This window comes from Podarcis erhardii, assembly GCF_964252035.2.
Source record: "Podarcis erhardii genome assembly, chromosome: 3".
Lineage (NCBI taxonomy): Eukaryota > Metazoa > Chordata > Lepidosauria > Squamata > Lacertidae > Podarcis > Podarcis erhardii.
The window spans coordinates 83555916-83583912 of record NC_138507.1 but is presented as its reverse complement, the minus strand read 5'-3'; the positions used below and the strand labels follow the sequence as shown (position 1 = coordinate 83583912).

The following is a 27997-nucleotide window of genomic DNA, read 5'->3' as shown; positions in this document are numbered from 1 at the left end:
CTTTTTTAACCTTTGCATACATATTATGTTATTATTGGTATTTTGACATATTTTAATATAAAGGCATACTTTGGTGCACACTGTTCTTCAAGATTTTATCAGTTTATGTTATTTTCCTTTTCTTTGGTTGATATGACCAAGGTGGTCGAAATAACAATTAACAAGTTAAACCACACGATCCCGTGTAGGTCTACTCGGAAGGAAGTCCCTCGAAGTTCAACGGGGCTTACTCTCAGGTAAGTGGGCACAGGTTACCTGGGAGTTCGCCTCACTGAACATGGGGGAAATTGCTCTGAATAGACCTGCACAGGATCAGACCTCCTGAACAAGACGCAGAAGAGCGCAAAAGAATGATCCCGCTGGCAACTCACCCTGAACACAGTTTTCTCAAGGCAACTCCCGGCAGCAAAAATAGGGGAAATGCTTAACCCAGGACACTGACAAAAACAACAGCACAAGACATCGGCTGCATCTGAGGGGACTGGATCCAATACATTGTCTGGTGTGGACAAGTTTCTCCAATATTTGGACTCCAACTCCCATCAGCCGCAGCCAGCACGGCCAATGGTCATGGATGATGGGAGTTGTAGTCTAGAGAACATCTGGCGGGCCGCTGCTTTCCTGGGACTAACCCTGAGGGGAAACCTTCAAGAGCCGGAAGGATAGGCTGCTTGTGACCACCATGCCCGCCGTTTCTCCCGCCCTCCAGCTGGGCGGCAGGGAAAAGCTTGCGCACAGCGCGCCGCCCCCGACGCGGGGAAGCAGGCAAGCAGGTAGGGCGCCCGCCCACCAATATCCGGGTCTCGGCATCTGGGGCCGCCCCTTGAGCTGCGGACGCCGCCTCTTTTCTGTGACGGCTCGGGCAGCCGGCGGAGGTTGAGGCAGCAACTTGGAATCAGCTGAAGCAGCTTCGCGGGGGGCTGCCTTGGCGCGGAAGAAGAGCTGACGCTGCAAACCCTCCGCAGGTGCCCGCGGCGCTCCAAGGAGGAACTGGGTGTGTGGGGCACCTGAGGGTCATTCTCCCCAGCTTCCTCTGGGGCTCGGTTCAGGTCCTGCCTGTTTGCCGGCTGCTTGCTCAAGGGAGGCGAAGCGACTGCCCAGGTCAGTTCCTACTTCCTCGCGAGGGCTGTTTGTTTGCAAGAAGGCTGCATGCACCCCCCTGGGTTTGAAGCACATCTCCCTCCCGCACCCTCCCCCCCCCCGTGCCAGATTTACGTATAAGCTAAACAAGCTATAGCTTATGGCCCCACTCTCTTGGGGCCCCACTAAAAAATTTCCACTATTAATATACTTCTTCTTAATTGTATTTCAGTTCAACAATTAGTTTGATAAAATGCATATTTTGTTATGTGCAAATGGCTTTAGATACCTATTAGGTCCATAACTTGCCATATACTGTAGCATATATTCAACACAAAAAACAGGGACAATTTGTTGTTGACAAAGGACAGCTGGACATATAAAGGGCCCCATTACCTTCAGTAGCTTAGGGCCTCATCAAACCTAAATCCGGCCCTGACGCCGCCGCCCCCCCAAAAAAAAATTCTGGGAACTTTAGTTTTCCTAGCCCAGAGCTACAGTCCCCAGCACCCTTTAGAAACTACAATTCTCAGGATTTGTGTGTGGTTTAAATGGGTGCTGTGCGTGCAAGTATCCCCATTAGCTGTTATCATTTCACTCCTCATCGACAATCATTTACTTCCAGAGTTTGCTGAAACTGCGCAACTGCTATCTAGTTACAGAGGTCAGCCTTCACAGTTGCCCAGTTTCTCCAATGCCAGCTGCCTCTGTGACTCTCCCAAATAAAAACCAGAGTTTAATGGAAGTAGATCTCATCGGTTTCCAACAAAATTGGCATGTAGAAGACGGGACTGTTCAGTTGTCGTGTTTTTCTCAGGCATGCTGAGCCTTGGGTTCCCTCTGACTTTTCAATTATATATGAGTTTTGTAGCAGACTGCATCCCAAAGGCTCAGGGCAGAGAATGCAGGTATTAAAAGACAATAGAAACGCAAGCCACACTTCTGAGCAAAATTAAGTGCACTTAATCATGTTGCCTGGTGCTCACCAATTATACTATTGATTTTCTTGTCTATTTGCTAGCTGAACTCTGAAAGCCAACTGGAATGGCACATGTCTTTAATATGGAACTAAAATAATTGCTAGCTTGGGAGTGGATCAGGAGTGATGATGAAACTGATGAGGATGATGCAAAACAAATACTAAAGATATGCTGAGTTTTTGCTTGGTAGTACCATGCAACAATAAGGGCAAAGTTCAAATGGATTGTTCTTCAAAACCCGGATTGGTTTCGAACAATACAAACATTGCTTAGAATGCAAAGCAGCCCCATTATGCAATTGTCATATGAAGCTGTCCCACATTTATTCCTATGCAAGCATGTTCTGGGTTGTGACCTAAGTGCCTCTTAACCAAGAATCCCTGTATAACTGGTTTGTAAATGAAGCTGTCATATCTCTATAGCCTACATTGCAGTAGCCAGGAATTTCACATGCAACGTTGTAAACCCAGTTTTCTTATGGCTTTTGTATCATTTCAGAAGAGAAAAATCATGCCTTATTCCGAAAGCAAAAAAATATTATTTGGCCTAATGGCAGGGGCTGCTGGAATAACCTTGGGCCTCATTTGGTATCGAAAGACACAGAAATGCAGTAAAGCCATGTACTTGCCTACCTTTTTGAATTCAGAGGGCAGTTTTGACTTGGTAAATTTTCCACATGAAACTCATAATGAAAAAGGAACTGTGATGCTATTGCAAGGAAGGCAGCTTCAGGTACTGGAAAAAATGAGTGGTTTAATAGCAACTGTGGAAGAACTTAAGAGAGAAGTAACATTTCTGAGAGAAGCAATTCCAAAGTTGGAAGAACTTGTCCGGGATGAACTCCAGGGGAGAACAGATTCTCGCAGGAGCAGCCCTTTGCACAGAGGAACAAAGAAGAGGAAGACTGAGATTGGCAAAGGTGTGTCAGATACCAACAGTTCTGAAGAAGGAGAAAGTGAAGGCGGGTAGGTATTTATGAATTATTTCAGGTCTATCGCAACCTCTAATTATATATATATATATACATATCACTATTTTGAGTGTAAGTAATTTGCAAATCCACTCTCTAGACCATGGCTTGTTAGCTTTACCTGTAGTTATCCAAACAGCAGCTCCTGGTTCAGTTATAATGGCAATTTGCCATTGGAAACAGAAGCAAATGTTTCTGATCTCTGTGGCATTGCTGAAGGAAAATGGGAGTGGGGTACGAGTCTGAGGCTCAGTCTCTTCAGGTGAAGCTGTGGTGGGAAGTGTTTAGTTTTAAACCAGAGCTAGCTGCCCACCCCAAGGCAGGGGGGAAGCAATATTGGAAATCAGTGGCAGGTAACCTGCAATCTCAACATTTTATTAGTACTATTATTATTTATTACATTTGTTAGTTGCTTTATCTTGCCCAAGGCAACTCAGAGCAACCAAGAAATCCAGCCAGTTTGCATTGCATGAAGTAGCCCAAAACCTTTCAAATATCAGTATATTTTAGGAAAGCCTATGGCAAAGGGATGTATTGCTTTTGCTCTTGCAAACTCGCCCTCAGTTTGGCTTTTGTATGATTGTTTTCAAATATTACGCACTAGTTGTGCTCCTTGGTTTGCTTCAACTGCAGAAACCTTTAGCATTGCAGCTGAGTAGAACTTACACTTCTTGATCTCCTCCCATATTAAGAGCTGTTAACAATGGAAAATACAATTCCTTTGGTGAAACATTATCCCTTCTGCTTTTGTGTCGGCACTTCTGCCGATAATATCTAATACTGGATCGCTCCTGTATCACTTTCCAGGGCTGACATTGCCTGGAAATGGTTTAGTTAATTCCAATTCACTATAAAATTTAAACCTACAGCAGTGTGCTTGTGCCAGAAATTCCACTCAGAAAAATATCCACCAGACTGTCATATCTGGTGTTGTAGGTGCATGTTGATGTACTATGTACTATGTATTTAATAGAAGGCATAAGTTGTGCCTTCCCACCTTGTAAAACCAAGGCAGTTTCCATTGATTAGTACAACTTTAGTAAGAAGGGAAAAGGTAATGAAACATAGCAAAACAAACCCCCAAAAATCATAACAAAGCAGACCCACTTAATAATAACCTCAGGGAGAAGAGATTATGAAGTAGCTCTTAATTTCAATGGAACACAAAAAAGACAGCCTCAACTTAGATAACAAAGTTTCTGTGCATGCTTTTAATTGTATCATAACCAAGCTAATAATGTAGTATTTGCCTAGATACATTATATTGTTGTTTCTGTGCAATTATTTATCAAATAAGTGCTAATATTTGAGTACCGAGAGTGGCTTGTGACAGCTCTAGAAACACATTTGCCAAGACTCCTTATTCTGCCCTCTCTTTTCTGGATTTGCTTCAGAGTAAGTGGATTCAATTTACTGTTTGTTTGCTTGCTTGCTTGCTTGCTTGCTCATTTTTTTGTTCATTCATTCATTCATTCATTCACCTGATGGTCACAGGGTAGTTTTCAGTATAAAAATACATAACATAATAACAAACCGAACAATATCCTCACACACAATTTAAAAGGCAGTTTTAATTAAATCAGAAAATAGATTAAATTAAATCACAATTTAATCAGCCAAAGGCCTAAATATAGAGAAAAGTTTTTGTTTGGCACCTAAAGATATGTAATGAAGGTGGCAGGCGAGCCTCCCTGGGGAGAGCATTGCACAAACAGGGAGCCACTGCAGAAAAGGCCCATCCTAGTATTGCCGCCCTTTGGACCTTTTTTGAGGGGCTGCAGATGATACATTATATATATATATATATACACACACAAAATATATATATACAAAACTAATAAAAATGTGTGTGTGTGTGTGTACACACACACACACACACACACACACACATTTTTATTAGTTTTGTAACATATCATTTCCAAAAGTCATATAACGTAACTTCTTATCTTATGTCAAAACAAAATAAAAAAATTCCTTCCAGTAGCACCTTAGAGACCAACTAAGTTAGTTCTTGGTATGAGCTTTCGTGTGCATGCACACTTCTTCTTATCTTATGCAATGTTTTAGACTTCCGTCAACACCTCTGATGATTTTTCGTTCTTTATCACTTATTCTGCATTTCTTATATTCTCTATTACTCTTAATTGTCATTAACAAATAATTCTCCTCATAGTCTTTCTTGCAATTTTTTTAATAGTCCTCCTTACAAAACTTCTTGCAGTCTTGACGTTCTCCTCCAATGCATCATGTTTCAATAGGACCGGTCTGAGAATTGGCCACTAGAGGGCAATCATATGAAGGTCACCGCTTTTATCTTTGTGGGAGCATTTTTTTGTACAGTACACAATACATGGATGAGTGACTGGTGGTGTCAGTTTTTAACTTGCATTACACCAAACAAATATTGGAATCATCCATACAGGTGACAACCTTTAATGTTTTATGTATAAATTACAGAAAAGAAAAGCAGGCAACTGAAATGCTGATTGTAAAATGTTTTCCTTGCTCAAGTTGCTTGGTTAGTTTTTAAATATATATTTCAGTCTGTTGGTGTTCTATGCACTAATTCTTCAGAGCACTGACTAGAATTCACAGGCAGAGGGAGAAGGAAATGGAGAACTCCCAGCTAACTTCATTCAGTGGCTACATTCCCCTACTGCCCCACCCCACCCCCAAAACCCTTTCCCTTCCTTGTGGCTCTCTTGGGATCCCCAGAAGTGTGGAGAGCATTGGGACCCTGCCATACCTGCATAGATGAAAACCAGGCCAAATTCAAGGTGCAGAGGTTTTGGTTTGCCTAGAAGTGTCCTCTTGACATATATGACCTTCCTTTGTTTGTAATCTAAGCTGGGAAGATAAACTATGAATTACACAGTCTCCTCACTTTCCCACTCCCTGTCTTGACTTGATTTTGTCTAGCATTTGCAGAAGCTAAAAAGTGGTACTTATGGCATGCGGGGGGGGGGAGCCCACTCAAAATTGTTGCAAACTTAATAAGAACTCCAAGAATAAGTACTCGATGCATCATATGAAAACGTCTTGATGCGTTAATTTTTATTTGTACAGCAAATCTTGTAATATCCATTACAAACTTTTCAACCTTGTGAGAACAAGGCCTTGACAGAATGTTTTTGTTTTTTAAGCCTGGAACTGTTTTTGTTGGCAGGAAAGAGATAACTTTCCTCATCTCAAGGTCTTGGTGAGTAACATTGATCGCTATGCCTATAACCCTGGAAGGGTATTTGATGTGGTGCCGAAATGCTGCTAGCAGCAAAGTAGATGGTATCATGAAGGAACCAGTAATCCCACATAGTAAATTTTTATCTTTGCTATTGCTCAGGGTCTTAAAGCACTTTCAGTTGGTAGCTTTCAACAAGTGAAATCTCTTTTGCTCTCTAATTTAAAGCATAAGAAGTATTGCACCAGAAACAAAAGGAGTGGGTAGTATGCTTTGAAAAATGCTTATCATTAGCATTTCACTGCATTCAGACTTAAGGTTCACTGAATTCGGTCAGTGTCCAAAGTAATTTGCTGTTTTGGCATTGGGAAAATGCTGCTTTAAAAACCCAGTGGGTGCATAGAAGGTAACAATGAAAAATTGGTTTTTAATAGTGGTATACAGTAGAAACGGGACACGGGGGGGGGGCGATGTGGGTTAAACCAGAGAGCCTAGGACTTGCCGATCAGAAGGTCGGCGGTTCGAATCCCCGCAACGGGGTGAGCTCCCGTTGCTCGGTCCCTGCTCCTGCCAACCTAGCAGTTCAAAAGCACGTCAAAGTGTAAGTAGATAAATAGGTACCGCTCCGGCGGGAAGGTAAATGGCGTTTCCGTGTGCTGCTCTGGTTCGCCAGAAGCGGCTTAGTCATGCTGGCCACGTGACCCGGAAGCCAATGGAGCGAGATGAGCACCGCAACCCCAGAGTCGGCCACGACTGGACCTAATGGTCAGGGGTCCCTTTACCTTTTTATACAATAGAAGCGGACACTTTAGCAGAAAAATACATTTTAGCAGATTTCACTCAAACATGCAGTGCCTCAGAACCCAACCCCTGTGTAAATGGGGAGTTGCGTGTATTCTGCAAAAGCACAATTGATATTACAAAGTATGGCTTCTTCTCTCTCTTTCTCTAATTTCCATTAACTGAGCAACTTTCTTAAGATGGCATAACTGGTAAAATTGTTAAAGTTGCTAAGAGTGCTGGCTTTTGTCGCCTTTAGGAGAAGTTAAGCTATTCCCACCCACAAAACCCTTTGTGTTTTAGCTACATTACAGCTCATACTGACACTGAAGGAGAGTCTGAGGAAGAAAAAGGATGGATCAGTTCTCCCACATCTCCTCTGGCACCTGAAGAGAAGATAGAATTATTTAATCTTCTACAGAATGCGGACAGGTTGCATTATGGTTCAGACAATGAGAAAAGGGAGAGCTTCAAACTGCTGCTTGAAAATGAGGAAAAGGTATAAAGGGTCTACGCCACGCAAACATTTCATACTAAAAGCTATAATTCAGTGCGCTATATGTCATTCTCTTTAATGTTTATGTAATGTTAAAATTGGGACGCGGGTGGCACTGTGGGTTAAACCACAGAGTCTAGGACTTGCCGATCAGAAGGTCAGCGGTTCGAATCCCCGCGACGGGGTGAGCTCCCATTGCTCGGTCCCTGCTCCTGCCAACCTAGCAGTTTGAAAACACATCAAAGTGCAAGTAGATAAATAGGGACCGCTCTGGTGGGAAGGTAAACGGTGTTTCCATGCGCTGCTCTGGTTTGGCAGAAGCGGCTTAGTCCTGCTGGCCACATGGCCCGGAAACTGTACACCGGCTCCCTCAGCCAATAAAGCGAGATGAGCGCCGCAACCCCAGAGTCGGCCACGACTGGACCTAGCAGTCAGGGGTCCCTTTACCTTTACCTTTTTAATGTTAAAATTAAAGGAGGTACCGCAGAAGGTGCCACAGGAAATTATTACAACTCAGTCCTTGCTCTGATAGAAGAATTAGATTTTCTCAGCCACAAAATGTTGTGGCTAGAACACTAAACAAATGTGACATTCCTGCAACATAATCTCTACTTCAGCAGAAGGTGCCTGGATTCTGCACAACAAACTAGCAACAACTCTCCATTTTGTTGGAGGGTAACTGGAAAAAATTATTGATTTGCAGTGGCTGTTTATTTCAAAGCCCTATTTGTTGTTCCTCAGAAGTATCTGGAAAGACCAACAAAAGAAATCAGTGGCTGAATAGAGTGAATTAGAATACAATAAGCTTTAATACGTGCAGAATAACAAGCGAGGGCTAGCATAATAGGCATTTTAGAATCATAGAATCATAGAGTTGGAAGAGACCAAAAGGGCCATCGAGTCCAACGCCCTGCCAAGCAGGAAACACCATCAGAGCATTCCTGACATATGGTTGTCAAGCCTCTGCTTAAAGACCTCCAAAGAAGGAGACTCCGCCACACTCCTTGGCAGCAAATTCCACTGTTTTAATTTTAATTTTAATTATGGCAAAAGAAATATGTGGTGAAGGCAATCTAATGTATCAAATTCTGTTTACCTGCAGTATAGAAATCATACTGGCTTTCTTTGGAGGCTTGCCCGAGCTTATGGAGACATGTTTGCAATAACCACAGAGGCTGAAGAAAAAAAGGACTATGCATCCAAAGGTCAGCTGAGTTATGTACTGAGCTTATAACACCAGAGGATTAGGTTCCCCTGCTCCAGCCCTGTGTTTCACTTGGGGGATACTGGAGCCAGCAGAAGGGCTGAGCACCAATCCTTTTAAAAAAACTATCATGATAGGAGTTTTCTCTTCATACCTGGGTTGTTTTTCAGTTACTAGACACAGTTCTAGGCATGGTTACCCATGTCCCACTAAAATAACTGAGACTTGTTTCAGGGCAAACATGGTTAAGATTAGTGATAATCGTTTTAAGCCAGTTAACCTTTGAACTGGCTTTATAAAGTTCAACATTGTCCATTAATTATTATTTTATTAAATTTATATACCGCCCATCATCCAAAGATCACAGGGTGGCTCACAAACTATAACTAACTATGGTGGAACCTTGGAAGCCGAATGCCTGTAAACTCAAACGTTTCGACTCCCGAACGATCGAAAACCGGAAGTGATTGTTCCGGTTTTCGAATGATTTTCAGAAGCCAAATGTCTGGCACGGCTTCCGCAGCTTCCGATTCTGCAGCCAATTGGAAGCCGCGCCTTGGAAGTCGAACGTTTTGGAAGTCGAACGAACTTTCAGAACAGATTCCGTTCGACTTTGAAGGTACGACTGTATTGTTATCTTTATATTGCATAGCATGTTCTTCAGCTAATATGGTCAGGTTTATTTTTATATCACGAATAGTACTTTTATGTTCTGTGATGCATCTTTTGCAGGAAAGCTTGTGAGTGAAAATGCTGTAAACCTGGATCCATCAAGTGCTGAGAGTCACCAGTGGTAAGTCTGAAGGACTTGGATCCATCGAATCAAATCTTTGTTGTTACAGCCAATGACCAGTATTAAGAAAGCAAGAAATAAGTAAACACGAACCACGTAGAACACATTATCCAAATGTGTATAATAGGGTAAAATAAAATCAATAAAAGTAACATAAAATAAACTAAAATAGGCCACACTGAAAGCAATACAGTGGAACCTCTACTTATGATCATAATCCATTCCGGAGGCCCGTCCGCTGGGCAAAACCAGACGCTAGTAGAGGTGCCGTTGTGCGCGTGCGCATTTGGCGGCAGCATATTTCTGCGCATGCATAGACAGTGGCAGCCACTTGTGCGCACACGCAGATGGCAGAAGCCGCTTCTGCGCATGTGCAAATTGTGGCAAGCCCAGTGTTTACTTCCGGGTTTGCCGCGGTCACAACTTGGAACATCCGCGAGAAGAGGCGGATGTAAGTTGAGGTTCCACTGTAGATGCATTTTGATCTGAAAGGAGTTAAAAGGACGTAAAATGCATCTGATCATTCTGGGAATTAATAAAAAGGGGTTCAATAGATTTGATCTTTCCAGAGTTATAAGGGCACTTGCATTCAGACTCTCTTCCCATTTAAGCATATCTCCCCCCAAAGACAGCATCTTAAAAAGCAGAGACATCACCTTGCCAACAAAGGTCCGTATAGTTAAAGCTATGGTTTTCTCAGTAGTGATGTATGGAAGTGAGAGCTGGACCACAAAGAAGGCTGATCGCCAAAGAATTGATGCTTTTTAATTATGGTGCTGGAGGAGACTCTTGAGAGTCCCATGGACTGCAAGAAGATCAAACCTATCCATTCTTAAGGAAATCAGCCCTGAGTGCTCACTGGAAGGACAGATCCTGAAGCTGAGGCTCCAATACTTTGGCCACCTCATGAGAAGAGAAGACTCCCTGGAAAAGACCCTGATGTTGTGAAAGATGGAGGGCACAAGGAGAAGGGGACGACAGAGGATGAGATGGTTGGACAGTGTTCTCGAAGCTACCAGCATGAGTTTGACCAAACTGCGGGAGGCAGTGGAAGACAGAAGTGCCTGGCGTGCTCTGGTCCATGGGGTCACGAAGAGTCGGACACGACTAAACAACAACAACCCCCCAAATTGCTGAGGGAAGCACATTTAGGCATGCCAGTGTGAAGCTCTGCAATACTTTTGGACCAAGAGACTTGAATTCATATTGATTGGAACAAATTTCACTCTATCCTAAAGCGAAAGTGTGGGGAAGGACCTTAGTCCCATGTAGAACACATGTGGGACATAACAGAAGGTCCCAGGTTCAATCTCTGGCCTCTCCAGGTAAGGCTGGAGAAGATTCTTGTCTGAAATGATGGAGGCCCACTGCCAGTCAGTGCTAAGCTGGATGGACCAGTGCTCTGACTCTCTATGAGGCAGTTTCCTATATTCCATCTCACTGCATTTTGTACATGCAGAGAATGTCTATACACACATGTGTGTGGTAGGAGGTCTCAGCCACTCACATCTTCCCAATATATACAGGAAAATATGTGCAGTTATAACACGTGAGATCCACATGTGTTGTGAATATTCTTACCTACATGGAACTGAAATGCTGCCTGTGTTATACAGCCTGTGTAGCGAACTCCTTGTGTTTTCATCTAAATGCAGAGAAAAGGAGGAGGAAGGACAAGTAATGTTTCAAACCTCTATAAAGATCAGGGTCAGCCCACAATGTTTTGGCACCTGAGAAGGGAAATCTCAATGACATCTTGTAGTTAAAACACAGCCCAAAATCAATGGTAGTGTGTGGTGTAGTGGTTAAGAGTGGTAGTCTCGTAATCTGGGGAACCGGGTTCGCGTCTCCGCTCCTCCACATGCAGCTGCTGGGTGACCTTGGGCCAGTCACACTTCTCTGAAGTCTCTCAGCTCCACTCACCTCACAGAGTGTTTGTTGTGGGGGAGGAAGGGGAAGGAGATTGTCAGCCGCTTTGAGACTCCTTAAAAGGGAGTGAAAGGTGGGATATCAAATCCAAACTCTTCTGGTACCCCAAATCTAATGCTTCACTTTGCCTCCTGCTAGAGTCAGCCCTGTTTCAAAGTAACGGAAACCTGAACAGTGGCTTCTGAGTTACTTGCAGATCCCTAACTCGACCATTAGGTGGCCTCATGATCCTTCTTTCTCCCTGGCTTCCTCCTATTTCAGAGCCAAGTTGTTTTTATTGTGATTTCACAGTCCACCAAGGTTGCCCGTGCTGCTGACAGCTACATGACTTAAGTGAGCAAGAAGTCTCTCTGTTCATGAGGTTGCAGCCCAAATGCCTCTTGATGACATCCATACATCTCCACCCTTCCCTTTAATTTTGTGTCTGGCGCTGCCATCTTTTGTATCTTCCCATGCTGGTAGAAGTCTAGGAATATACTTGAGACATAAAACTTACATGCACAACTCAGTTTCCTTCAGAATCATTGTCACGTTTGACATTTTCCCATTCACTTTCCCCTAACTGTATTATTATCCTCCACCAGCGTAATTCTAGGCATGTCTATTCAGAAGTAAGTCCTATTGAGTTCAGTAGGATTTACTCCTCACAAGTGTGTGTGTAGAATTACAGCCAGTTTCTTTTCTAACTACTCTGCATTATTACCTTCAACCAGTTTCTAGCCTCCCTCCTTTGTAGCTTTATTGGATAACCTTCTTTAAACTCCAGTTAATTTCCTCTATTTACGCATGCTTTTTCAAACTTTATTTTTAAACCGTGCTGTGTATCATGGACCTAAGATCGGTTTTTAAAAACCACTAGCAACCTTCACAATTATTTATTTCTGATCCTCATGAGATGTCCTCCCTGCAAGGTCTGTGTCTTTATGTTGATTCCGTTCGCTTCAGTAGTCATTGGTCCCTGATCAGATCCCCCATGCAGCTCACTGCATAGGTTGAATCGTACTACATCAGCAAGTAACATGTGCCTCTTTCATTCATGGACAGTTGTAGTTAGCACATCCATTTGTGATGGGGACAGGATGTTGATCCCTATCCTGATGGTGTTTATCCCTAGTGATTTTACTATGTAGCTTTTAATATCCACCCTTTATATTATAACAGGTATACTGGAAAAAGAATAGTTTGAAACTGTAGAGAAGGCTATGCTTCAGGTTGAATCAGTTAGGAGGAAATAGCTATGAATCTTGAATACACATTTTCTGAGCATATGCCATATCAAAAAGCCATACTTGAACTTCTATATATTCAGTTTACAACCTCAGTTGTCCTTTTTTACTTTTCTTCTATTGATTTGTTCTTATTTAGAGGAACAGCTTTTGCATCATTTTTTTCATAGCTTTGGTTGGAAAAGTAAACAGATGAGTACTCTCTATCCAGTATTACTTAAGTAGACTGGGCTAATGCACTTTGCAGCACAATCCTATGCATGTTTACACAGTCCCACTATGTGCAATAGAGCTTACATCCTGGCCAGTATTTATAGGATTGCAGTTCTAGAGTTTATTTCAAAGAATGTAGCTGTAATTGATCATGTTCAATCTTCATTTTACGAACATGTTTTGCTTACCAGAAGTTGATTTAGAGTTTTGCAAACAAATTTGGGTTTTTTTTGTGTTTTTGCATGGAGATAGTGCAGAAGTTACTAATCTATTGCACCTGATCTAAATGACTTTCCTCTATTGAAGACCTCAACTGCTGGAAAATCATGCTCTGCCAGCTCTTAGATTTTTTCCTTGCAAGGATGGGACTAGCTTGTGAGTCATGAAAGCCCTCTGGTCTGGAAGCACCCTAGTGCTGCTAATCATTGTTCCTCAGCTGTAAGCTAATTGCAATTGACTACCTACATTTCGGGACGCAGGTGGCGCTGTGGGTTAAACCACAGAGCCTAGGACTTGCCGATCAGAAGGTCGGCAGTTCGAATCTCCGTGACAGGGTGAGCTCCCATTGCTTGGTCCCTGCTCCTGCCAACCTAGCAGTTTGAAAGCACCTCAAAGTGCAAGTAGATAAATAGGTACCACTCCGGCGGGAAGGTAAACGGCATTTCCGTGTGCTGCTCTGGTTTGCCAGAAGCGGCTTAGTCATGCTGGCCACATGGTCTGGAAGCTGTATGCCAACTCCCTCGGCCAATAAAGTGAGATGAGCACCGCAACCCCAGAGTTGGCCACGACTGGACCTAATGGTCAGGGATCCCTTTACCTTTACCTACATTTCAGGGATGTGCAATGCTTTTTGGTATGCTCAGTTCACTACGTTCTGTCTGCATTGTGAGTGTGGCATAGCCATGTGGGCAGTGTTCCCCTTTCTGCACTTTATTGGTAGCGACACATACACCCTTGCATGTACACTACGATGCTGCATAGTTTGTGCTCCTCAATGCCATTTTAGCACCCTGTGTTGTGTGTGTGCCTGTGTGTGGTTCTTACAGTTTTTGAAGTAGCGCAATTGCGAAATAAAAATAATTTGCTTTCAAATGTTTTCCGCACAGCACCAGATTGCAGCTGAGCTTTTATTTGAGTAAACATGATTACAGATCAGTCTGAAGGTCCCTTGGATTTCACCATGAAAGGCTCAATCTATGCTGTAGCCAGTTTCACTGTACCTAATCAGGTTTCGCAATCTGGTTAGAAAACTTGCCAGCTTGAACTACGAATGATTGTCAGAGAAGTTGAGGGAGGTCCAATAAGCTAAAATATGTGATGTGTAAATTGATATGATTGGAGTTTTCTCATGGAAAAAAAAATTAATAAAAAATTTATAAAAAAAAAGAAAACTTGCCAGCTTGATTTCTCCCTGCTTGTTAGTTGCGCCATTCTACCATAGCTCAGTTGCATTTTAAAAAATTAATTAATTATTGCTTGCAGCAAGTTTAGAGGGTTACAGTCAGAACCTACGCATCCTATGCTTGGAAGTAAGTCATGCTCTTCTTAATGAATCTAATTACTAACTGAAGCAATTCATTAAGGCTATGAACCAGTAGATCAGGGGTCAGAACTTGATAGTGCAAAGCTTTTGCCCTCTATCTGACCACATCAAATTGTTGTGAAGTATTGTGAAATAGTGGGTGGAAGGTGAGGGGGGTCAATATTGAAAGAATTATAGCGTTGTCAGTCACAGCTGCTGGTTTAAGTGTTTAAAATCCTATACAGCTTGGGACCAAGATACCTGAGGTTGGATAATCTCACCCCTGGTATACGTAAAGTGATCACTATGCTCTGCAGGTGAGAGTTTCCTGTAGTAGAATCATAGAATCATAGAATCATAGAGTTCGAAGAGACCACAAGGGCCATCGAGTCCAACCCCCTGCCAAGCAGGAAACACCATCAGAGCACTCCTGACATATGGTTGTCAAGCCTCTGCTTAAAGACCTCCAAAGAAGGAGACTCCACCACACTCCTTGGCAGCAAATTCCACTGTCGAACAGCTCTTACTGTCAGGAAGTAGTAGTAGTAGTAGTAATAATAATAATAATAATAATAATAATAATAATAATAATAAAATAAATAATTTATACCCCACCCATCTGGCTGGGTTTCCCCAGCCACTCTGGGCGACTCCCTGCACAATATTAAAAATACAATAAAACACCAAACATTAAAAACTTCTCTAAACAGGGCTGCCTTCAGGTGTTTTCTAAAAGTCAGATAGTTGTTTATTTCCTTGACATCTGATGGGAGGGTGATCCACAGGGCAGGCACCACTACTGAGAAGGCCCTCTGCCTGGTTCCCTGTAATCTCCCTTCTCACAGTGAGGGAACCACCAGAAGGTCCTCAGTGCTGGACCTCAGTGCCTGGGCTGAATGATGGGGGTGGAGACGCTCCTTCAGGTATACTGGGCCAGGGCCATTTAGTATCCTGTAGATACTATCTTAGCAGGAGATAATTTCTGCACAATGTAGTAGTCGGGTCTTTAGTGTTGTAGCACCTACCCTTCGGAATTTCATTCCCTTGCAAAATAGAAAGGCCCTGTCTCTATTGTTTCTTTCAGTGCCTCTTCCAACAAGTTGCCTGAGCTGAGATCTTTTTCGCTCTGCATCTGTGTTGCAATTTTTAAAAAGAGGTTTTTAACATATTTTGTCGCTTACTGTTTTGCAGCCCTGGGCTCCTTTAGAAAGAAGGGTGGTTTAAAAATTTAATAAACAAATAAATAGGTCTCATATAGAGACATTTATGTGACATTACTTCTAGCATTAATTCTCAGAAGGGCCCTTTGCTACAGCCATGTCATTTTCTCTCTGTGTGTGTTTTTAGGGTAAAATTTCTTTTTTAAGTAATTAAAGTTTGTGCCCCTGAAGAACAGCAAAACTCATGTAGCTCTTTAAATGAAAAATTAAGTGAGAAATGCCAGTAATGCTACCATCTTTTCTTCCAGCAGTGTTCCCTTTTTAAACACAGATCTTTTCTTCTGTTTCTTTGCTCTTCTGTTCCCAAACTCTCTTGGCTCCTTTCCCTGAGCCTCCACCTCTCAAACCTGCTCCCCTGGCTAATTTCTTTCCCTGAAATGGAAATGTAGTTTGTTTCTGTACTTACCTTCTTCCATGCTGCCACATATACAGTGGTACCTCGGGTTACAGACACTTCAGGTTACATACGCTTCAGGTTACAGACTCCGCTAACCCAGAAATAATACCTCAGGTTAAGAACTTTGCTTCAGGATGAGAACAGAAATCGTATGGCGGCAGTAGGAGGCCCCATTAGCTAAAGTGGTGCTTCAGGTCAAGAACAGTTTCTGGTTAAGAACGAACCTCCAGAACGAATTAAGTTCTTAACCCGAGGTACCACTGTATCTTTGAACTTGCTTTTTATTTACAAGGGTGGGTGTGAATGTGCAGCAAATGTATACCTCCCCTTCAAAGGCTTCCTCCCCCCTTTCTTATTGGGGGCAGATACAATTGCAACTAGCGTGACTTTTGCACTGAGAAAAATAAGCAGCTTGTTATTTGTCTAGAAAGGCCTTTACATGTAAAAGTATCACCCTTAACTAGTTTAACCCAGCACCTTTCTTCCCTTGTCACGCACAGACTTGGAGATACTGTGAAAACCTGGGATTAGCTTGTTTGCATTTCATTGTTTTCTTTTCTAGCTGCAATCCGTTTAGCTATGGTATGCTGAGTTTATCTGATTAGCACCTAATGAGCCAAAGGGTTTTGGAGAGAAAATGTTGTCTGCATTTCTGCAAATTATGGGAATTTAAGTTTGTAGTACCCTTTTCTCATCCAAATAGTTGAAATTCCTTTATCTTTCCTGCTTAGGGCTGCCAACACTTGATTATTATTATTTGAAAGGCCAGTTTTGAAAGATCTTCCATAGCATCGTAAATCATCTCTTTTGGGATACCCTGAATTTATTCTATAAGGAAAATGCAGAGTAGTTGACATCTGTGTTGCGCTGTCCATGCACTGCTCTATCCATACTGATGAGAAAGATGTTGTCCTCCCTCTTGTTGCAGCTGTCATAAGCCACTTGTGGTATGAACCTTGAATAGTGTATAAAAGCAGCTGGAGTCAAAACTGATACAAAGCCATCAGGGTCAGGACTGACAATATAAGGATGAACAATTTATACCCCACACTTCTAGTTATTTTGTCTTGGCATATGGGATCTACACATTTACTCACAAGTTATTGATTAATCGATTAAGGCTATGGTCCAAAGGACACTCAAGCAGCAAGTCCTATTGAACTTAATGGGACTGACTTCTGACTAGTCCACATCCTTCAGTTGCATTGCACACGAACAAAGCTATTGTTTTGAACAAGAAAGAAACCCTTCTTTGTTTTTAGATTATGCCCTTACAAGTCACGGCAGTCTCTGTGTGTGAGAGAGAGAGAGAGAGAGAGAGGAGAAAGAATGCCTCTTCTAAAATGAAACACCACTCCTGTATTTTTTGTGCTGAAAATTATTGAACAATTACTTTAAAATTCTTTAGTACTTTTTGCCCATCAAAACGCTTAAATGAAATAATAGACTAAACATTACAGCTTTGCTTAAAAGATTTGAATGGGCTTTAGTCAGTTTTGACTACAAGCTGCATTTAAACTGGTTTTGCCTCTGTGCTTTTCCTCACATGAGGATCTTAGCCAGGCTGGCATTATTGTGATTAAAATGATCATCAATGTTTTGATATTTCTCTCTCTTTCCTTGCTGCTTCCTGTTCAGGTTTGCAATGATGTGTGGCTACATGTCTCAGTTTGAAAGTGTGCAGAACAAAATCAGGAATGGCTATCTCTTTAAGGTATGTTTTTGGTAGCTTTGTTAAGCTGCCGCTATTATTAAATTACTTCCTCCTGACAGCTTTGAAGACAGTGTTTAGAGTAAAAGTAACTGCCTGGGGGGCATGCTTCAGTGCCAGGATTATGCTGAGGAGATGAGATTATTTTTGTATGCTCCTACCAGACATAATGAAGTAGCTTTCAAACTGAAGAAGATTTAAGTAGGACTTTGTGAACCAGCCGTTCAATTTTTGTACTGCTCCCAAGTCTGAATTTCCAAAGAACAGCATGAGACGGGGAAAGAAGTGCATAATTATGTGTTTGTATATAAAAAACAAACCTCATTTACTCTTGGTTTACATTAACACTCTGAGGTCTGCTTGTGTCTGTTGATTCACTGCTGATGGAGTTTAAATGCAGGGCTGCTACTGATTTTAATTAAAGCAGTATTTCACCCTTACTTGGTTATTGATAAGACATTACTTGTTGTATTCTAAACTTTAGAGTTAATAGGCCATGTGTGTTGGATAATGCTTGTTTGAGGCTTCTTCTTGATACAAATATGACTTTGGACAACTGTATTTACAGAGTGCCAGGACAAAAGGGAAATGGTCCGCTTTGTGAACTTGAGCCTATAGCCAGGCAAAGGAAAGTTCATTTTGGTCTTCTTTCTTACAGGAGCATCTAGACAAAGCTATTAAGCTTAAGCCGCAAGACCCTTTTTTATATTATCTAACTGGAAGATGGTGCTATGAAGTAAGTGATCCCCAAGTCCTTAGCAGAAGCCCTGTGAAGCTTACTTAAAATTGTACCATTGAGCAATTTTACTTCTGTTTTCTGAGAGGAGTTGAGTGTGTGAAGCTTTCTGTTTGAGAGCCATGCCACCTAGCCTAGCATGCTCTCCACTGAGTGGCAGCAGAATCCAGACTCTTCTGCATGCAAAGTTCTGCCACTGAGCTCTGAGCATAGCTGTCAACTTACAGATTTGAAAGTAAGGGACCAGCAGCCTCAAAAATAAGGGACCAGCAGCCAAAATAAGGGATTTTAGTCAACCGGCTGAAATACGAAGTTAAAAGGGACCAGATAATTTGGGAGAGCAGCACCAGTTTTTAGCCCTTCGTTTCCAGAGGTTGCTGCTCAAGACACCAGCTGATGAAACACTGCAATTAAATAACTACAAGCAGCAACCACTTTTTGCGCAAAATGAAGTCCAAGCTACTGTATCTTTTCTGTATCTTTTCTCTCGTGCTCCATGTGCAGCTCTCAGTTCCATCAGGCGGGGTGGGAGGAAGGGGGGGGGGAAATAGTGCCCGAAGTAAACCTGCAGATAAGACCATCTATGTTAGTCTACCACTACAAATCTATGGGAGAAGCACTTGTGGTCCTTCCTCCACTTTCCCCTTCTACAGTTAGCCCTTGGAACACCTGCCCGTGCCTCCTCCTCCGCCTCCGCCTCCTCCTCCTCCTCTCTCTGAACTGCTTTCTCTATGGTTGCCCTCGCTCTCCTCTCAAGGCTCCTCAGTCCCGGTGCGGAGGGGCTCCCGGGGGCCGAGGCTGGTGAGAGGAGGCTGGAGGGGGGCGGGCCGGGCAGCCAAGCAACACAGTTGGAGCCTCCCTCCTCCCTGGCTGGCAGGGAGGGAGGGAGCAGAGCTACCTCCTTTGAAACTTAAGGGACATCATCAATAAGGGACAGCAGCAGGTCACGGCGCTAGGATAAGGGAGTTTCCCGCCAAATAAGTGACGGTTGACAGCTATGGCTCTGAGTCTATCCTAATGAAGTTTGTAAAGTGTGCCTGTGGCAGGGGATCTGTTTTATTTTATTTAGAGGATTGATCATTTGCTTTTCAATTCAAAATTCTCAAAGGGACAAAACCGAATACAATATAAAAACAGCAGAATCCAAGCAAACAAGAAAATACAAGGGGGCAAGTTGCAACTGCTAGAACAAAACAAAACAAAACACAAAGCAGTAGGTGCTAAACATGCACTTGAAGAGGCAATAACTTGGATCCGGAAGAAGAAGCTGGGGTTCCAAAGCTTAAGGGCAGGATGCATGATGAGGCTGACAAATTTGGGACCAAGACCCCACCGTCCTCCTTGCCCTGGGAAGATGTCTGTCTCCCTCTGACGAACGTAGGTGAGCCCTAGCTCACCTCTCCACTTGAAGTTTCAGAGTACTGTGTTTCTAAGCTGCTTTGAGTGCCTTCAATGCCCAGAGCAGCTACTGGGAAGATAATTGCACCGTCCCCAGCTCCTAACTAGACTGCAGGACTGAGGTTTAGACTTCTAAAAAGTAGCGGAATAATAAAAAAAAGGTAGCAGTAGTATTCTCTTCTTCATACCCATATTTAGTGTTTGCATATCTTTTCAAAAAGGATGTAAGCTTTAAATCTACCAAGCATACTTCTGCTTGGACCTGAAAGCCATTAGTAAGAAAGACATAAATATGCCAGACTTTCCTGTTCTTTTCACAAAAGAGAACATGCAATTTATGAGTAGCATCTCTGTTTCATGTTATTTAACTTTACCTCGGACATCACTCTACTTTGAGACTGAAATGGTATCCAAGATAAGAGAACTTCATATCCAAGTTGGAAAGGAGCCAAAACACTGAAGATAATAATCTTACTCTTATCAAGTAATCTAGACAGAATATCTCAAGAGAGAAAATTATACGTGAAGCAAGGAATTAGATGAAATCTGGGATCAATTAAAACTCAGGGAAGCAGAATTCCATACACTATGTTAATTGCATAGGCAGACAATTGATTCAGAGCAGCTATGGAAAAAACTGATTCAGAGACACTAGTGTGGGCTGCAATACATTTGCTTTCATTAGGACACCATGATCACGGTGTTTGGTTTGGATGGGGGCAAATAACCACTTTATATATAGAGTTAATGGGATGGCATTGGGCAAATTGTCCCCAACCTACCTCTCAGAAGTATGGTTAGGTTGCACTGAGCCTAATAGTGGGAGAAATAATGTAATAATAAGGCATTTTCCAAAAAAGACCCAAGTTTGAAAATTGTCTTGGCTACTTTGAGGCCAAGTACAAAATTGTACTACTTGGGAATTTGCATGGGATTTTTGGGTTCTGTAAACCCCACTGCCACATCCACCTCTTTGTAGTAGTGGAATAATTTAATGTGTACTTGCACATCACTTGTTCCATCACAGTTTTCACTGGCATCCCCTCAAAGCTCCCTGGATAACCTTGGGTCAGTCACATTCTTTCTTAGCCAAGCTTCCTCCACAGAAGTCTTGTGAGGATAAAATGGGATAATCCTGCCCTGAGCTCCTTGGAGGAGCTGCAGGATACAAATGTGACAAAGAAATACAGTGGTACCTCAGGTTACATATGCTTCAGGTTACAGACTCCGCTAACCCAGAAATGGTCTTCAGGCTAAGAACTTTGCTTCAGGATGAGAACAGAAATTGTGCTCCGGTGGCGCAGCGACAGCAGGAGGCCCCATTAGCTAAAGAGGTGATTCAGGTTAAGAACAGTTTCAGGTTAAGTACGGACCTCCGGAATGAATTAAGTACTTAACCTGAGGTACCACTGTAACATGTACAGCTCTGATATAAAACGAAGCATTTATTTATTTTTTTGTCCAATGGCTTTTGTTCTAAAGAGCAAGAAAGGATATTCCTAGACTTTCTCTATCTGGCAATATTGTATTAATAATGAAAACCCCAAAAGGCCTGTTTTGAGAAATCTCATTTATAAAGGTGTTAGAAATTCTTCTGGACATATTTCCTTTTAACAGGGGCTAGAACAGAAAGTCAAAGCCCTGTATGCAATTGACATCATACATTTTTGGTGTTCCTTTAATTTTGTTGGAGATTATATATAGAAAGGTACTAGAGGCAAGCCAAGCAGTTCCTTTTTTGGGTACGAAGGCTTGTTGAGCAGTGAAAACCAAACCCTAAGCCAGCCAGAAATGAAACTGAAACCCTCAACGTCAGTTCTTATTAAATTTTGTAAGGAAACCTGTATATAGTGCCAGACACATCTCATTCTTCTAAGGTTTTAAGGTTTTAAGCAGCTAATTATAAATTCCACAATGGAAAAATTAGAAGTCCTGTGACATCACTGCTGAACCTTGTGTGGGATCCATCAGTGTACAGTACTCTGAGTGTATGTATATTGGAATTTGGGTGGTCCACATGAATATTATATAAGCAGTATTTCCCCTCATTTTATTCTTCTGTCAAGCCATATATGCTTTATCTGGATTAGCTGAAACTGATGCTAATGCACAAATGTTCCTCCACTTCCAAGAGAGCAAATGCTTGTCCGCAACTAGCCTTACCAGAAAAAAACCCCAAACTGTTGGGAAGTTTATTTTAAAGTTTGAAGTGTCCATTTTTTGGTGTTTTTTTTTAAATAAAAAGGACAGTAACATTTCCCTTAAGAAAGAAAGTACTGTAGGAAGAGGCTTTGAGAGTGAGGCGGGGAGGTCTATGGGCTTGCTACTTCCTATGTGATGATAGTTTTCATCCTAGAAGTATATTTGCAAGTCATTCCACTAACTAACAAAATATGTTTACATAACCTGTTTATAGTTGTAGGGAACTGTATTCTTTGGGGGTGGGAGGAAACCACTAACACATGAAGAATTTGAATGACACATCTACGGTGAAGTTTGAATATGTGTGTTTGTATACACATGGTCCATGTTGACCAATGTGAATTCTACTGTCTTCACTGGGACTTCTTAAATGTGGATTCTTGGTGTGCCATGGTGTTGTTTTAAATCCCCCCCCCTTTAGACCAAAAATAAATGCGTTTTTCTCAGGAGTGTATCCTGAGATACAGTGGTGGCCATTTTGCTTATTTGTGAAAATATTTTATTTATTTATATGCCACTGAATGCCAAGATAGCTTCTCAGTGGTTTGCAAAATGTAGACACTATCCATCTGAACAGGTCTGCTAGTGCAAGAACTTTTAACCACCCTTTTCCCTTCCCACATGTCTGCTTATAAATATGCACCAGGGGCTGTTGGGGGAACCCCTGGAACAGATTCAGTGGGTGTTTGGAGAGAGGAGAGGATGCAGACGTTTCATTTCACAACTAAAGATCCTTGTGCTAGCAATGCTGTTTAGTTGGGTATCACCCATAGAAACCAGTTGTACAACTGAGTAGATCCAGTATGGAGCTTTTTTTCCAGGGTTGGTTAATTTGTTTTTCTTGAAGATAGCTTATTATGGTAATTGGCTTGCAAAACAACACTTTGTTCCATTTCCTAAAAGCATCTCTGAAACAACACTCTCTCCACCCCTTCTTCCTGCTGTTTCCAAAGGTGGCTCAGTTGTCTTGGATTGAGAAAAAAGTAGCTGCTGCTCTTTTTGGGACTCCGCCAACTTCAACAATTCATGAAGCTTTGCAGAATTTTCTTAAGGTAGATACTATTTCCCACTCCCTCATTTCTCTGCAAAAGCCCACCTACCAAGTGGCTGGTGTTCAAGAAATTTGCTCAACAAGTTGTTCTCGGCAGCTATAAATTCAAAGCTCTTCTAAAGGCCAAAGATTTCTGAAATGATATCTGTAGAGGAGTAACTGCACGCATCTGCCTAAACTAAATTTAATTCATCTGCTGTGTCAGCGTTTGTTGGGATTTGGGCTGCTTAAAGTGTAAAACACCTTAAGGTTCATATGGAGAGCTGTTTATGTGAAAGTTGCACCTGTTAGAGCTTTTGGCTTGCGAATAGGATCCTGTTTGAAAGAAACCTGGCATGATGTATTGTGCAAGTTGCAAGCTGTAATTTGCAGGTTCTGCCCGGAATAGATGGGCAGGACCATCCACCCAGTGCCACGCTGGTCCTGCTTTTTGAGCTGCAAACCGCCTTGTGGCCCTCCACCTCATTGAAACTGGGGCCATTTTAATTTAACTTATTCACCTCCTCAAGTGCCCCCTCACTGGGTCTGGGTCCCCATGGGTTCCTCAATGCCACATGTGGTACCTCAGTGGCTGAGTTCCCTGACATTCTTTGTTCCACACACTTTGGGTTAATGGTGGCAAGCAGATGCAGCCTCAGCTGCTGGGTTCACCATTTCCTACTGTGCTGTGTCTTTCTGTCCCCGGCCTGCTATTGCTGCATGCCTGGCAGATATTCCACTACCACCACCAAGTGGTGTAGCCCCAAGGCCTAAGTCCAGGGCTAACAATGCCACTGTTTCTAGGAGGATCTTTGTGCTTTATTATAAATATTCCATTGACTTTGGTGTTCTTGCTGTCCTGTTCTTCATCTTTTTCTCTTCTTGGTCAGGCTGAAGAACTACACCCTGGGTATTCGAAACACAATTATGTCTATTTGGCAAAGGTAAGTGAAACTAGTCTGCTCTCCTCCTTTAATATAATGCAGCGATTTCTATTAACTTAGTGTGATGTTTTCCCTCCTCTCTCCTATCCAGTGCTACAAAGATCTTGGCCAGAGGACCAATGCGCTGAAGTTCTGTGACACTGCATTATCAATCCTGTCAGTCACCAAAGAGGTGCGTCTGAAGCCCCATTTAAATGTTATTTATTTATTGGACTTGTATATCACCCTTCATCATAAGATCTCAGAGCAGTTCACAAGATAAAAATGCAAGATAAAAAAATAAATATCTAAAAGAAAAAACAACAAAGCAATAAACTCCCCCTTCCCACAATCACATTTAAAAGGCTGTAGACTATTATTCAGCCAAAGGCCTTGTTGAAGAGCAACGTTTCTGCCTGGCACCTAAAGATATATAATGAAGATGCCAGATGAACCTCCCTGGGGAGAGCATTCCACAAAAGGGGGATGCCTTCTTTGGAAGCAGTTTCTGCTGCCTCATCAGTCACCTAGGGATGTTATGATACAGTCATGTATCATAGCCTGAATCATTAAGGTCTTTTCCATGCTATTGTTAGTCGTGATGATGAAGTACAGGGCCTGTATGGTGGTACTTGTCTTCTGCTGCTTTCATGTACTTTAAAGAGTGCTGCAGAAGAGAGCTTCATGGTACGTTGTACTTTTATTTCTGTAGAGCAGGAATGGGAAAGATTGTGGCCATCTAAATATTTAACTCCCAAACCCTGTCAGCCCCAGCCAGTGGTCAAATGCTGCCACAGTTGTAGCTCCACTATATCTGGAGGGCCACAAGTCCCCAACCTCCTCTTCCTCTAGTGCTCTAGAGGAACAGTTAGAAACAAAAAAAAGAGAGAAGTCCTGGGCCCAAATCGTTATGAAATATGGCAGTTGCATGCAAAGTAGAAGGTGGCTTGTGACATTCCCAGTGTGACTGATTGCAGTAACACATGGAAACTGCGTAAATCGAGTAAAAACTAATATGATGAAATTATGTTTAAACAGAGGACTATCATAATAGTGATGCTTATTTTAATGAGGAACTGGGTGGCATGCAGTGCAGTTAGTCACACTGATCAGATGAGCTGTGACTGTCTGATTTTGAAGTTCTGCATTAGAATTGTCATAGGCAATTCAGTAAGCAGTCTGGAGCGTTCCTTAAGGCTACGAAGCCCAACATCGGAGGCCCACCATGCAAAACGTGCTACAAATGCACTTAAATATAAGATGGGTGGTATTTTTTTGCAGGGAGGAGGAAGACTTGATTCAGATAAATTATATCTCATTTACTTACGCAAGAAGTTTGAAATGTGGAATTCTGTAGTGCATGCTTTGGGACCAGTGCTGCAAGCAGGTTCAGGTGGGGAAATTGTCTGGCATCTCTTCCTGTTACTTGACAGTATTTTGGCAAAGATTTGCAATGAGTACAATAAATATCTTTCAAGGCACTGATACATAATTTCTTGGTTTGGTTATGTTGTCTTAATATTGTTGAAAGAACTATGAAGCAAAAGCTTGCTGTGGACACATTAATTATGGAGTTGGATAGATTTCTGAAGTCTTCCCGGATCTCCAGTCCAGTTCATGCTCCAAGATAAACTAAGAGGTCCTTCACAGCTCTGTCTGTCTAGCTTGAGATTTCATATCCTTCCCAAGTGGCTCATTCTGCTATAGAATTCCTATGAGGTTTCCTAACACTTATCCTAAATCTGTTATACTACACTTTAATCCTACAGGGCACATTTCAAAAGTCTCCAAGACTTTAATGTGTCCACAGAGTTGTTAATTCCTAGGGGTTGCCTGGTTTTTCTGTGTATTGCAGGGTGCTCTGCATTTTATCTCTCCAGCTTACCAGGGCTTGTAATGTGGTCTTCCCAGTAGTGACCCTTTAGTTACAGAATGTTCTTCTTGTAAGGCAGGCCAGTATTATTCTCCCCATATTGCAGTGGGGATGGGAGGACCAAGGATGAGTGAAAGTAGCTTACCTAAGGCCATCTCATGATATCATAGTGGAGGTGAGGCTTCAGATAGCAGTTTCCTGGCTAATAGTTGACATTCTTAGCCATTATGGGTCACTGACTCTCAGATGTAATGAGATTACTCTAACAAACCGTGACTTGTGCGAACATAAGCAATGAGCTTGAACACTCCCTCCTCTCCTCTTCTCTGCTCAGCTGCAGAGGAGATTTATTTGTTTCTTATACCTCAGTGTTCAATGACATCTGATCCAGTTGTTTTGAACATCCTGTCAACATCTGAACCAGGCCTATTTCTTCTGTTCCCCTTCTTGTTTTACATTGAGTTAAAAGTAGTCAATATCTCTTTCCATTGTTTCTTCTTCTTATGACGAAACTACCAAGTCGCTGGAGATTTGCATCAAACAGCATGTTGCCTCTTCTGTGTATCTTTTTTGCTATTAGCTAGAAATGAACTCACTGTGGGAGTTCAGTTCCTATCATCTTATCTGCTGTTGGCCAGGAAGATTTCGTCAATGGATCCCGAAATATCAGTGCCCACTGAGTGTTAACAATATTGCAGGGCTAAACCCTTTTCCAGTTATCTTTGTGTGTGCCTTGTCCCATCAGTCTGGTGGTTGGGACTGGTGATTCCCAGAGTACAGTGACTGGGAATCAAGCCCAATATACCTTGCATAAAACTGAAGACTAATTCATGCATATACCTGGCTTTGTAGGATACTGCTTAAATAGAACCAGTTTGTTGCAGCTCCAAAAGACCAAGGCAACTGCTCCATGCAAGTGCCTGTGCAGTACTGGTGTCCTCAGCCATAGCATCACTAAATTTGCAGTGTTCAGAAGTGCCTCATGCTGCTGTGGAGCCACATCACACAAACAACTTGCTGCTTGGAGATGTAACACCCACAAGGTTCCATTTGAAATAGTCATATGCAGACAAACTGAGCTTTGCAACTGTAGAACAGTGACTTTGTGGGAGACACCAAATAAATCAAAATGCAATGCGATCTGAAATAATCATAACTATTGCAATAGACTATATTTGACTTCTAAATATCAGTGTTTGAAGGGCCTAGAAATGATGATAATGTAAGTCACAAACTTCAAGCCACAGGAGTGCCTGGGTTCACTTAAAGTCTTCCAAAAGGTGATGACTGGAGGATGAAAACCTTTATTAGTATCCGTTAGAATGTAATGTAATGAATACTTCAATGCAGGAGGAAGTTGGAAAGGAAAATCATTGTATCAGGTTAGCCCCTCACCCTTTGTTCAGCTTTCTACTTAGCTATTGCATAATGATTAAAAGGAAGAATGAACTAGTTATGTTTTCCCAGTCCATAAACACTGAAAATAATCCCTTGTTTTGATGTAGAAATTGGCAATGGGTATAGAAGCTCTGGGTGGTTCCTCATATGCAATGTCCTTTTTTCTTTTAGGATAAAGAGGCTGATGAAGATTTAGAAACATTGCTTCCGTCACTGAAACTGTGAACCAAACAACAACAAGCACTTTTCGTTATGTTTTTGAATGATACTGTGAAAGGCATCTGGGAACCCAGATCCGAGTTCTGAAAGCACCTATATGTGGGTTTTGTGGAGTTCAGTGGAGTTTATAGCCATGGAAGGCTTAGAATTTGGGGAAACAGGGCTGAGATAATACCAAAGGGCTGTATCTAAGGCTGGCTTTGATCTAGTGGAAAGCACATCCACTTGCACAAGATGATGCACCCAGATTCACCAGTTACCTACTGTTGTATCCTCTGCCTATCCCATAATGTTTCAGAGGGTTTCCCAACCCACGGGAGCAGCTTTTGAGGAGGCAGGTGGGGGAGTGGGTATGGAACACTGCAATGGATAGGGGTGGGATAGGCAAAAAACAGGTGCCTCTCGTGTACAAGCAGAAGCGTTTTCCATTATTACTACAAAGCCACTGCTGGGTACAATCTCAGTAATAATCCCAATACAATCCCAATAATAAAGTCAAGGGACGGATGGATCTGTCAA

At 42.2% G+C, this 27997-nt stretch overlaps 1 protein-coding gene across 1 annotated transcript; it reads left to right on the top strand.

The window, feature by feature from the left end:
- Nucleotides 1-852: 852 nt before the first annotated feature.
- Nucleotides 853-27997, top strand: RMDN2 (regulator of microtubule dynamics 2). The gene is made up of 11 exons (XM_081857708.1): nucleotides 853-1101; nucleotides 2559-3025; nucleotides 7292-7487; nucleotides 8587-8689; nucleotides 9421-9481; nucleotides 17627-17702; nucleotides 18358-18435; nucleotides 22989-23087; nucleotides 23956-24009; nucleotides 24101-24181; nucleotides 27431-27997. Exons 2-11 carry the CDS (start codon nucleotides 2571-2573, stop codon nucleotides 27482-27484), a joined length of 1257 nt encoding a protein of 418 aa, XP_081713834.1. The 5' UTR covers nucleotides 853-1101; nucleotides 2559-2570; the 3' UTR covers nucleotides 27485-27997.